Here is a 13016-nt window from a genome sequence, read left to right on the forward strand (position 1 = left end):
AAATGCAACTCCTTGAAGAATCTACCAGACACTGCCAAGAGAGGCTTGTTGAATTTATTGAATAAGTTTCTTGAGGGTAACATTGTTCCTTCAGCCTCCGACCACAACTCGTATTGACCGATTGCAATATTGTCCTGTATCCCGAAGATATTCGAAAAAAATATCTTGTTTCGCCTCGACAATTGGGTCGAAGCAAATTTAGCTTTCGCAAAAGCAAACAGGACGAACGATTGTCTTCCGTTGCTCTCAACAGAAATTCAAATGGCCTATGCTAACCAAGACCAGACGGCATCAATTTTCTTGGATATTAAGGTAGCTTTTGATTCAGTTTCCATAAATATTCCTTCCGAGAAGCTGCACCAACATGGTCTTTCATCGATTTTAAACAACTTTTTGCTAAACTTGTTGTCTGTGGTGGTGATCTCTATTACAGGTCCCAAAGTTGTCGATTTGCAAGAACCATTGTAAGATATCTTGGACAATTTGTCTGCTTGGGCCCTCCAGCTTGGTATCGAATTCTCCATGTATAAAACTACAGCTTCAGCGAAGGGGTCAAATTGTTCCTAAGGCTTCCTATCAATCAAGTATCTCAAGGTATGGTTTGATTCCAAAAACACCTGGGGATGTCACATTAGGTACATGAAACAAAAGTGCCAACAAAGGATCAACTTTTTCCGTACAATAACCGGAACAACAACGGTATTGTCGGTGATGGAGCAAGGGAGTCTGTATTTCCGCTCCGCTGCGAACATACATTTCTGGGCCGGCGAATCACGTGGGTAGTATGGATGGTACTACCCATTCGAAAATGACCGAGTGGGTAATTTCCTACTCGAAAGTTTGAAACAATCCAAATCTCGAGATTAACAACGTTTACAAAATGCATGCATCTAAAATTCTCGATGCACAACGATTTCATTTATTTTTTCAAATACTAAATTTTAAATTTGAATTGTAAAGCCAACAAGGCTTTACAATTTAAATCACTTGAAAATAGGGGATAATCATTTGGGTTTGCTTGAAATTTGAAATTATTTTTTGAATTAATACTAAGAGCAATACATTTTGACACATCAGCAGTTAGAAATATTTTTAAAGGCTAGAATAGACCTAGCAGGGAAAGGATAGGAAAAAGAAGAAAGCTTTTTAGCAAACGGAAGATCACTATCGGAACATAATTAACCGGATCGGCGACTGGTCCTCCTTGGATCCGCTAGAAGCTCTTATGGGACCAGATTATCAGGAAACTGTTAGCATATCAACCAAAAGTCAAGAGATAACTAAATTTGGATATTTATCGTGTTTACAAATATGCACATGAGATACATATAGGGGAGACCGAGGATCGCCTGTACATTTCAGACTGGAACGAGGTCGAAGAGATTCGTTTAACAGAGATCTGACGTTAGAACACTAGGCGCACGACCAGACAACATGTTTAATGAAGTGATAAGCGTCACCACATCCGCTCTCTACAACCCCATTACGTCGGAGATGTGCATCCAACGTAGCACTCAGTAACTTCCATGTTTTCTCCAGGAAATACAAGGAGTGCTTACCACGATTCAACAAACGGAGAGCCTGTTACGATGTGGGCATGGTTGTTGATAGGCAAATATAAAAACTTCAGTTTTGTGGGGAGGATAATTGCAGCACAGCTTCTTTTATGATCGCCGTTGCCACTACTGTCATATTAATTAGCAAAGCTATTAGCTATCATCATCTGACGAACGTCACAGTGATATGAGAACTAAATTGCTTGGCGCGAGTATCTTTGATGTCAGATAAATTTGCGAGTTTATAGAACAATCATTACGTTTATATTCAGTATTACTTTTTCATTGCGAAACGTCTATTGTTTGAATGTGGATTTATATGGAATTCTGCTGCCGCCGAAAAAGGCTACTTGGTTCCGCGTATTCCGATCAAAGGTTGAATCGAATATATAACGTAGGACCAAACCACCACATTGTTTTCCTCGTTAATCCGTCGACAAACCGGTGCCAATATCCGAGTTTTTAAGCTTTCATCAAATTTTTCATTTTCGTTTTCTAACGTCGTATATATTCGGAAATACTCAGATGATCCGACGTTCGCGTACCATTCTGAGCACTCGTGTCCCACCTCGTCTGGGGGTGTTCGCGCCGGGTTCTCGTTTCATCGAGAATCAAGCCAGCCTAAACCTGATACTTTTCCACCGGAAGAATCGATTGTTTAGGATATAGTGGATGCGCTGCTCTTTCTTTTTTTTCTTCTTCTTTGCTTAATATCATGTAGTGAGGTAGATCGGTTATGATCATGAAGATAACCTCATGACATACCGCAGGTCTTCTAGAACCACCTGAGGTACGAGTAGGGTTTTAGTGTTATCTGAAAGACCTCAGTGGGATGTATATGGAAGTCTTTGCCCTTAATTTAGGCTTGTCAAGCAATAACTGCAACACTTTGTACCGTGCAAAGGTTAATTCAATTAAAAGAATAGCGCATTTAGACTCCTAAAAACGCTCCACTGTGATGTTTTCTCAGTCCTGATGAATAATGTTAAGACTGTGAAAGTTAAGATCTACGTCGGAAGTTAGCCAGGTTTTCCAAAATTTGAATGCATCGCACTGCAAATTATTGTTTAAATGTTTCAAAGAACCTATGATACTTCTGCATACAGTGATCAAATCCGTGACTTCGCTCGATGAATTAGCCATTAAAGGATACGATCGCTCAAGGAGGGCCTTTAGTAGAAAACTGCTTCTAAAGTATGCTTATTGTTGAACGTTCTCAATATCCAGTCTAGGATATCTTATATTTCATCTATCCAGTGCTAGGTTGAATTTCTGGCTGAAATATGCGTAATTCGGTTTGGTAAAAGCACTTCCTCGAGTTATTATATTTTGTGGCTCATCAAGAAACACCCTCAAGCCTTTACGAGGAAGCTTGGGAGAGGAAATCATGTTCCTCTTTCGTAAATTTATAGGCACATTAGAAGATGTTCCCTCAATGGGATTGTTAGACTCTGGCTCTTTAGTTAATAGGGGAGCGTTAAAATTAGTCGTAGCATTTGGTAACCCTCTTTAGCATTTCTTCTCCGAGTATTTCTTACAAGAATGCTTCAGTTCTTATCCACAAAATTTGTACGCGGAATATGTCAAGAGATCATGCGGTCTCTGTTCACAGTAGGAAAACTTTTCATGATTCTATCCGTATTTTCCACACCGTGCCTTGTTTCGACAATGAGTAGATGTATGGCCCAATTGTTCCCAACGGCGGCAGTTAATGGAAGAGCAGATCCGTCGAAAGGCCCGATATGAGGCTGATGGAAAATAACTTGTTTTCTTATACTCCTCGTTTTTTTTTGCTGAACGCTGTTGCTTGCTATCCAGACTTTTCACTGACTGAAGCAAAGGGTTCATGAAGGAGCCAATCCCATACTTCAGCAGATCCTCGCAAATAAGACCCCTGTCGAAGACTACGCCATCAATCTCTACTTCCCGAGCGGGTACGTAGACAAGATCCTTCTTCGTAAAAAGCTCGTAGCGAGTAATCATATTTACCTGTTGAATGTCGCGCACATATAATATACGTTTATCTGGTCGGACCATGGCGATATGCCTAGTGTTGTTTAGTTGGATCACGCGACATATCGATGATGTTAAATAGCTTATCTTTGCTACGGAAGTAGGTTATCCAGGGGCCGGTTGTATTAGATGATTATAATTTATATCGAAAAGCCGACATTAGCCATTAGACGAATTTTGCGCCAACTCCAAAAAATTTTGGCAGCACCCTCTCAGATGTTAATGAAACTTTCTGTACATGAGGACTTTGTCGCAAAAAGCCACTTTGCATACTACGTTTTTTACAAAAATGATCTAGACTGTCTTGAAAAAGGTTAAACTTTTTTTTACCAATTTTTTTCAAATGGCTATAATCTAAAAATGACAAATCCTACAAAAAAAATGTTGCAGGAGTGATTTACACAAAATTAGTCAAATTTTTGAATAAAAATATTGAAAAAATTCTTCATCGACTCCTACAGTGAAAAAAATCGATTTTAAAAATTTAAAGTCGATTTACAAAAAGAACATCTTTGATTTGGATGAAACTTTGTTCCAAGATAGGCAATTATGTTTCCTACCTACTGTCAAGAATTCAAGTTGGGCACTTTCAAAGAAAAAAGTTATTTGAAAAGAACTTTCCCTTGTCCAAACTGATTTTTTTTCAGTGTATTTTTATCGAAAACTAAACCAATGCAAGTCATAATCATCTCAGAATCCGATTTCCCAACTGCTAGTTGTCTGATACATGCAAAAAGTTTCAGTAACGTATTTGGTATTCGTTTGGCACCCTAGTTACCTGTACCTTACCTGCATCAATACTCATTTTATGAAATAACTGTACTATAAAACTATAAGGTCTTAGCAGTCTAGTAACAACAGTTGTGAAGAGAAGTTTTACTAAAATTATCATTATGGATCAATTGAATAAATCAAAGTTACACAGTATCAAGTGATGTGCAAAGATAAACAATCCAAAATGTAATAATAATTAACGTCCGGAAGTCGCCATCTTGGATTTCAACATGGCGTCAGACATAAATTTCTGGCACCTACTTGTCAAGATCATTCCGAAAATATCCAAAATCAGTCTATATTCTAGATTTGAACTCTGGACATCGCAATCCTCGCGCTGGAGTCTGGAAACCGGGTTCTGTCGTCGATATTCTGTGCTATGGACTCTGAACTATGATCTCTAGTGTCTTGATTCTGCACTCTGGAATCCGAACTCTAGACTCTGAAATCTGGACTCTGAACTCTGGAATCTGTACTCGGGACTCTAGATTCTGGATTCTTGGCTCTCCCCTCGGGACTCTGGATTCTGGGTTCTGGTCCCTGGAACTTCAGATTCTGGACACTTCACTCTCATTGCTGGATAATGGACTCTTGGCGCTGGCCTCGAATTTCTCTACTATGTACTCTGGACTCTGAACCATGAGCTCTGGTATCTGGGGTCTTGATCCTACACTCTCGAATCTGAACTTTAGGCTCTGCACTCGGGTCTCTGGATTCTGGACTGTGGGCTCTCTCCTCGGGACACTGGATTCTGGTCTCTGGGCTCTGGACTCTGGGCTCTGAACTCTGGTCTCAGGATTCTCGTCTCTGGACTCTGAACTCTAGATGCTGGACTTTGAACTCCGGATGCTGCACTCTTCACGTTGGGCTCTGGACTCTCGCCTCGAGATTCTGTGTTATGGACTACGGATTCTGGGCTCTGGGTTCTGGGCTCTGTGCTCTGGAGTCTGAACTCTTGCTACAGTATTTTGGGCTAAGTACTTCGGGCTCTGGATTCTGGTCTCAGAGCTCTGCACTTTGGCCACAGTAATTTGGGTTGAGGACTCTGGGCTCTGGACTCTGGACCCAGAATTCTCGACTCTGTTCTCTTTACTCTGAACTCTGGACTCTGCATTCTTAACTTTGGATTCCGAGCTCTCGCTTCGAGTTTCTGTGATATGGACTCTGGACTGTAGACTTTGGTCTCTGAGCTATGAGCTCTGGGTCTTGATTCTGGACTTTGGACTCTGAGCTGTGGACTCTGGACTCTAAACTCTGGACTATGCACTCTGCACTCGGGACTATGGATTCTATACTCCGGACTCTGGGCTCTCTCCTCGAGACTCTGGGTTCTAGTCACTGGACTATGGAATCTAAACTCTGGATTATCGAATCTGAACTCTGGATTCTGGACTCTGAGCTCTGGGATCTTGACTCTTAACTCTGGTAGCACTATTTTGGGTTAGGGACTCTGGACTTTGGGCTCTGGATTATGTGCTGAGGACTCTGGGCTCAGTATTTTGGGATAAGAACTCTAGGCTCTGGTTTCTGGTCGCTGGGCTCTGGACTCTAGGTTTTGGACTCTGGGCTCTGGCATCTGAACTCCGAACTCTGGGCTCTGAACTCTGTGCTCTGAACTTTGAACTCTGCAGTCGGAACTACGGATTCTGGACCCTGAGCTCTGTCTTCGGAACTATGGACACTGAATTCTGTATTCTGGACTCTAGACTCGCCTCAATATTTTGGGTTAAGGACTCGCGACTCTGGATTCTGGTCTTACTCTTCGGGACTCTGGACTAGACTGCCCAGAAAAATAATGAATTTTTGAAAACTCAATCGGCCCCTGAGTCGATTCCCAGTCCCACCAGGAGTACTTGCTCCAAATTTGAAACAAATCGGACAAGTCTAGCTACCGGACCAACGTGCTTGAAGTTTGTATGGGATTTTTCGACAATTTACATGGAGAAAACCCTCTTGCTCACATTTTCGCCGCTAGGTGGCACTGTATACATCAGATTATCACCAAAAGTGAAAATTAAGAAGATAATTTTATTATCTACAACTTTGTTGAAGACTGCAAAGAGATCCGACTCCAATAGGAAAAGTTAATAAACTTTTAACGAAGTGATGTCTGAGTCAGTTTTGCATGGGGCCTAGCAGTGCATGATAGTGTATCAGTACTAGGTTCTAACAAACTAAACATTTTTGTGGATTAATGGTTAGATTTAGCTGAATAGTATGTTCGGAAGAATTGCAGTACATAATACGAGTTATGTTTTGGTTAGAAAATTGTAGTTCAATCTGTGACCGCATAGATGGCGCCAACACTAACTTTTAAACGGAGAGAGATAGAATATCGAGATGTTTGGAAGAATTACTGCAATATTCTTGTTCTACAACTTTGTAGAAGACACTTAATTTCTATCTCTCTTCGTTGAAAAGTTAGTGTTGGCGCCATCTATGCGGTCACAGATTGAACTACAATTTTCTAACCAAAACATAACTCGTATTATGTACTACAATTCTTCCGAACATAATATTCAGCTAAATCTAACCATTATTCCATAAAAATGTTTTGTTTGTTAGAACCTAGTACTGATACACTATCATGCACTGCTAGGCCCCATGCAAAACTGACTCAGACATCACTTCGTTAAAAGTTTAATAACTTTTCCTATTGGAGTCAGATCGCTTTGCAGTCTTCAACAAAGTTGTAGATAATAAAATTATCTTCTTAAGTTTCACTTTTGGTGATAATCTGATGTATACAGTGCCACCTAGCGGCGAAAATGTGAGCAAGTGGGTTTTCTCCATGTAGATTGTCGAAAAATCCCATACAAACTTCAAGCACGTTGGTCCGGTAGCTAGACTTGTTCGATTTGGCTCAAATTTGGAGCAGACACTCCTGGTGGGATTAGGAATCGGCTCAGGGGTGGGCCGATGGGGGTCATTTTTTTCTGTCACTCTACTCTGGACTCTGGGCTATGGAATCCGGAGTCTGAGATCACTCCTCGGGATTCTGGGTTCCAATCTCAGAGCTATGGATATTGAATAAAAATACATTGAAAAAAATATCAGTTTGGACAAGGTAAAGTTTTTTTTTTAAATAACTTATTTTCCTTGAAAGTGCCCAATTTGAATTTTTGACGGTGGGTAGGGAACATAATTACCTATCTTGAAACAAAATTTCATCCAAATCAAAGAGGGTTTTTTATTTTATTTATGTATTTATTTGGGTTTTAACCTACTGGTCATTCGCCCATGTTTTTTTTTTGGAAATTAACTTTATTTTTTTTCAAAAGAAGGAACGGGAAATTAATCCATCGTAATTTAATTCGAACAAACGCCTTGCGAATGATTTTGTGTGTTTGTAATGCTAGCGTGTATATTGCGCAAACTCGGGCTAAAAGTGTTACGCCGGACCTGCAGCTGACACATTTTTTCTTGCTTGTAAAAATTGCTCCCTATACGGTAATTTGACTTCAATTTGTGTCTTAGAAGAGTATTATTTAACACATCCTGTGTAAATATTGAAATGAAAATACGTTGAAAATCACCATCCCATACAGGTTCGCAGGCGTGAATCACTATTGTACCCAAGCTTGCACACAACATTCGTATAGCGTTTGCTGGCCGATCGTAGCGCCGGCTAGTGTGGCAAGTTGCTACTTGCCAGTGGCATTGAAAAACGACAATTTTTATTCCTTACACACATTGAAAACTTTATTTGTATGTCAGTTCTCAGTGTACGCGGCTCAATGATAAAAAGCAGCGTTAGCAGAGCGTGGTGGCGAAACAATTGAAATACGGGCAAAGCTTACACTGGAAGAAAATTGCATACAACTAAAGGTTTAAAAACATCTTTCCGTGAGAAGAGTAGAAAATCTATAACTAAATTAATTATGGAATTAGCGTTTCGACTTCGTCTCGTCAGAATCCGACACTAACTTAGTGACATGACTAAGGTAGCGCCGGATTGACGCTAGCTCCAAAATACAAAAATACTATTTGTGTTTCTGAGCAAACCCCTAGTCCTGCGTGATGTCCCGCGCAAAGTGATGAGAATTAATGAAATCGAAACTTGGTTTGGTTTGGCAAGCCAATTTCTCATAAGGGTTTGCTAAAAAACACAAATAGTGTATTTGTTTTTTGGAGCTAGCGTCAATCCGGCGCTAGCTTAATCCTGCACTAAGTTAGTGTCGAATTCTGATGAAACGAAGTCGAACCACAAAATCCACAACGATATTGTTGCTTCTATCTAAAAAGAGAAAATTTAATGTTAATCCTACCGAAACAACAATACAAATTATTGATTAAAATCCACCCCAGCTCTGATTCCTAACCGCACATTTCTATTCCCACCAGGAAGTGGACGAAAACAATCAAGCCAAATGGTACAAAAAGATGTACCAAACTCTGCACAAAGCACAGAATGACGGTAAATATCGAAGACCATTTCTATTCATCTCTATCAATTTAATATATACCTAGTGTAAGAGTAAGTTCACATTCCCCCAACGAGTCCCCCTATCGTAAGCCGTTTTCCCTTGTTGGAAAATTTATCTGTTGCCACCACAAAACCGATTTTCTCCCTATCTGTCAGGCTTATCCCGGCTGTCGAACCAATAATTCCCGAGAATTTGTCAAAACTTCATTTAAACTTACCAACCCCTCCCCCTGCCCAGCAAGCAACCCAGCGATGTCACGAGACCTTTTTTCGAGCATTTCGAGCTAATCGTTGGAAGAATCATCATCATCATCAGACCAATCAAAGAGCACACACACACCCAGCTTATCATTAGCCCACGCCAGCATCAGCAGTGGTCGAGGTCAGCGTCAACCGAAGGGGAAGGATAAGGAATCCTGTGAGACCATCAGCCAACCAGCGGCGAATCAATGCCAAGTTAAAATTTAATTAATCTCGAATCAGGCGCTGCTGAGAGCCGAAGCAGATTGGGTGGTAGAGTGGAACGAGCGTTGAAGCCAGTTGAGAGATTTTCCGAGAATGAAGCCAGATTACCCACGGGAGTCAATCAGAGTCAACCGACCGCAACCCCGATGATGACGATGAGGTATCGGTATTTAATCATTTGATGAATGTTGACCCGGCAAATTGTGCTCGTTGAACAAATGACCATGCGGTGGCGCTGCGCTGCTACAATGTACCTTGCGTTGCTGGATTTGATTTCCGTATGTTTATGCAAAATCGTGTTTGATTTTTGTTATTTCAACACCTCCCATCTCATCTCACAAGAAAGTCAACAGTTCAGGCGGAAAATTTTCAACATGTTTCCAATTGTTGTTTGACTTCGTTTAGCCTTTTCCGCTAGACAAGCGCCTGAGGAAATCACAGACACACACACACGCGTTCTGCATTTCAACCTAGTTTTGCTTCAAATTCAATTTTGACAAAAGATCATTTTGTTCAAGCACCACCCAAAGCAGCGAGTTTTTCTACCGGACGACTGGAGAAACTATGAGCATCACTGGAATAATTTGAAACGTTTTTTTGCTCGGTTGAACGCAGTCCAAGAAAAACTTAACCGAGACTCGGTGTGCATGTTGATGAAGATCTCCAACTTCACAATTTGAACCGCATTGTGCTTTCAAGCATTCGCCCCTCCTTGGCGCATCGAACTGGCATCAGTAATGGAGCGTTCCGAAAAAAAAAATAAAAATTGCATCTGCTAGGTGGAGGGATGCTAGTGGAAAAAGATCCTTATCAGGGCGAGGGCACAAATCATCGAAGCCATCAAGAAGGTACGTACTCTTCGAGAGGATGCAAAGTTTAGTGCACACCACCAGCTGCACGTTCGGGTTTGTTGGCTGATGGAATTGCGACAAAGCAGAACAGAAGGAATTGTTCGAAAAGGTCTCGTGATGTCTCCGTAACCCCATAAAGTTCGTATTAACTAAGTCAACCACGTACACAAAACTTTTTCCTCTTCAGTTCGTTAGACATTAGCAAAGTAAGCTAAAACTTCTGCTAGAACCAAAAACCCATGTCCCTTCTACTACATTATTTTTTCTTCGTTCAAAACTTTTCCAGATGACTTCGTGACCGTACGATACAAAACACGTCGAGGTGATAAATTACTCTTTGTACACACTAACACACTCACTCACACATGCTTCAGTCATCGCCTAATGCGCTACCGTTTTCATACAGCTTAAAAGTTGCTTATGCTTCCTGAAATCACCCATTAGAAGTTTCCGTGGCCTGACAGGGTTTTACTAATTATTTTCATAGTTTATGGCATTTTAGCATGCAAGAATTGCTCGCATATTAGCATTACAAACGAACCAGAATTTTTATTTCGAATAGAGTTTAGTTCATTGTATGAGTTCCCGAAAAAAACATAATATGCATTTTCTCTAGATTTTTAAGAATGAGGATGAATAAATAAAGTTGTCAAATTAATGCTATAGGAAATTTGCACACTTGTGGTCAAAACTTCCAAAAAGTACATCGTTTAGCAAGCAATGTAACTGCCAACTGAGAAGCTATTAAAAAATAATAATAATGAATTGAAAGATATACTAAACTTGACAAATTTATCAGATTTGATCGGTTGGTCAGATTGGCCGATTGGTCAGATTTGACCGAATTGTAAAATTTGACCGATTTGTCAGGTTTGATCGACTTGTCAGACTTGACCGATTTGTCAGATTTGACCGATTTGTCAAATTTGACAGATGTGTCAGATTTGACCGATTTGTCAAATTTGACCGATTTTACCTATTTAATCGATATGTCAAACCTAACTGATTTATCAGATTTCACCGATCCGTCAGCTATGATCCACTTCTAAAATTAGACCGATTTGTTAAATTTTACCGATTGATCAGAATTGACCGATTTGACCGATTGGTCAGATTGTCCGATTGGTCAGATTTGACCGAATTGTCAGATTTGACCGATTTGTCAGATTTTACCGATTTGTCAGTTTTTACCGATTTGTCAAATTGACCAATTAATCAGATTTGACCGAATTGTCAAATTTGGCCGATTTGTCGGATTTGACCGATTTATCAGATTTGGCCAATTTGTTAAATTTGACCGATTTGTAAGAATTGACCGATTGGTCAGATTTGACCGATTTGCCAAATTTGACCAATTTGTCAAATTTGACCGATTTGTGAAAAATGACCGATTTTTCAGATTCGACCGCTGTGGCCCATTTCTCAAATTAGACCGATTTGTCAAATTTGATCGATTAATCAGATTTGACCGATTTGTCAAATTTTACCGAATTGTCAAATTTGACCGAATTGTCAAATTTGACCGATTTGTCAGATTTTACCGATTTATCAGATTTGATCGATTTGTCAGATTTAACCGATTTTTCAGATTTGACAGGTTTATCAAATTTAACCGATATGTCAGAATTGATCAATTTCAAATTTTACGGATTTGCTAGAATTGACCCATTTATAAAATTTGTCCTGTTTGTAAGATTTGACCGATTTGTCAGATTTAACCGATTTGTCAGATTTTACCAATTTGTCAGATTTGGCCGATTTGTCAGTTTGGACCATTTGTTTTTCAAAAATGTTTTATGATAATCTTCTGATATTTTTGAAATTCTCCTAAAATTATCTGAAATCTTCTAAAATCTTCTGAATAGTTTTAACGATCTTCCAAAAATTCTAAAATCTTCTCCTCAAACCTTCTGAAATCTTCTCAAATCCTATTAAGTCTTCTGAAACCATGTAAAATCTTTTAAATTCTTCTAAAATCTTCGAACAATCTTTTGAAATTTTCGGAAATATTCTAAAATCTTCAGAAATAATCTTCTGAATTCTTCTACGATCCGAAACACCTGAAATCTTTTCATTTGCACATCTTTTAAATTCTTCCGTCGTTTGAATTCTCCTGAGCATCTCTGAACTCTTGTTAACTCTTCTGGAATCTTCTAGTCCTCAACCCTTCTCAAAATATTCTAAGAATCTACTGAATTCTGTCGTGAAACCCTCCAAAATCACCTTTTTCTAAAACTTTAAAAATCTTTTCGAACCGTTGAAAATGTACTGAAAACTCCTGAATACCCTTCTTAAAACATCTTATAACTGAAATGATTCTATTCTTCTATCTTCCAAATTCTTCAACCGTTCATCCGAATTTCTTGAAATCTTCTCTTTCTCAAACCTTCTAACAATTCCTCATATCTTTCTTCTCCAATCTTCGAAAATGTTCAGAAATCCATTCTGAAATGTTCTGAAAGCTTCTCCTTCACACATCTTCTAAAATCTTCTGGAAAATTCTACCAATCTTATGATTTCTTCGGAAATCATCCAAAAGCTTCTGAACCTTTCTAAACTCTTCCACCAATCATCCGAAACTTCTAAAATTATTTGAAACCATCTCCTTCTCAAACCTTCTGTAATAATCTCAAATCTTTTGACCTATTTGGAGAACCCCTGAAATCTTTTAAAGTCTTCTGAAAGATTCTGTTTTTTTTTGCTTCTGAAAACTTTAAAATATTTTTAAATAATATAGAATCTTCAGCGAACCTCTGAAGTATTTTGAATTCCTCTAAAAAACTGATATCATCGGAAATCTTCTGAATTTTTTCACCAATCTTCCGAAAACTTCTGAAATCTCGTTCTCAGACCTTCTAAAATCTTCTTAAATCTTTTGAAATCTTTTGAGAACCTCGGATATCTTTTAAATTATTTTGAAATACTCTACCA

General features: G+C 39.2%; 1 protein-coding gene across 20 annotated transcripts in view; it reads left to right on the top strand.

Annotated features, from left to right (window-relative positions):
* Positions 1–13016, top strand: part of LOC131691248 (sorbin and SH3 domain-containing protein 1) — a 410190-nt gene that overhangs the window by 282715 nt on the left and 114459 nt on the right. For 18 of the 20 annotated variants that reach the window (XM_058977505.1, XM_058977506.1, XM_058977502.1 and 15 more), the window contains 2 exons: positions 8688–8760; positions 10372–10407. The exons of 1 other annotated variant lie outside the window; for it this stretch is intronic. In XM_058977505.1, coding sequence (XP_058833488.1) covers positions 8688–8760; positions 10372–10407 — 109 coding nt within the window. The remainder of the gene's footprint in view (positions 1–8687; positions 8761–10371; positions 10408–13016) is intronic. One more of the 20 variants, XM_058977491.1, reaches the window with a different exon arrangement.

This window comes from Topomyia yanbarensis, chromosome 3 (genome assembly GCF_030247195.1).
Source record: "Topomyia yanbarensis strain Yona2022 chromosome 3, ASM3024719v1, whole genome shotgun sequence".
NCBI classification, from domain to species: domain Eukaryota; kingdom Metazoa; phylum Arthropoda; class Insecta; order Diptera; family Culicidae; genus Topomyia; species Topomyia yanbarensis.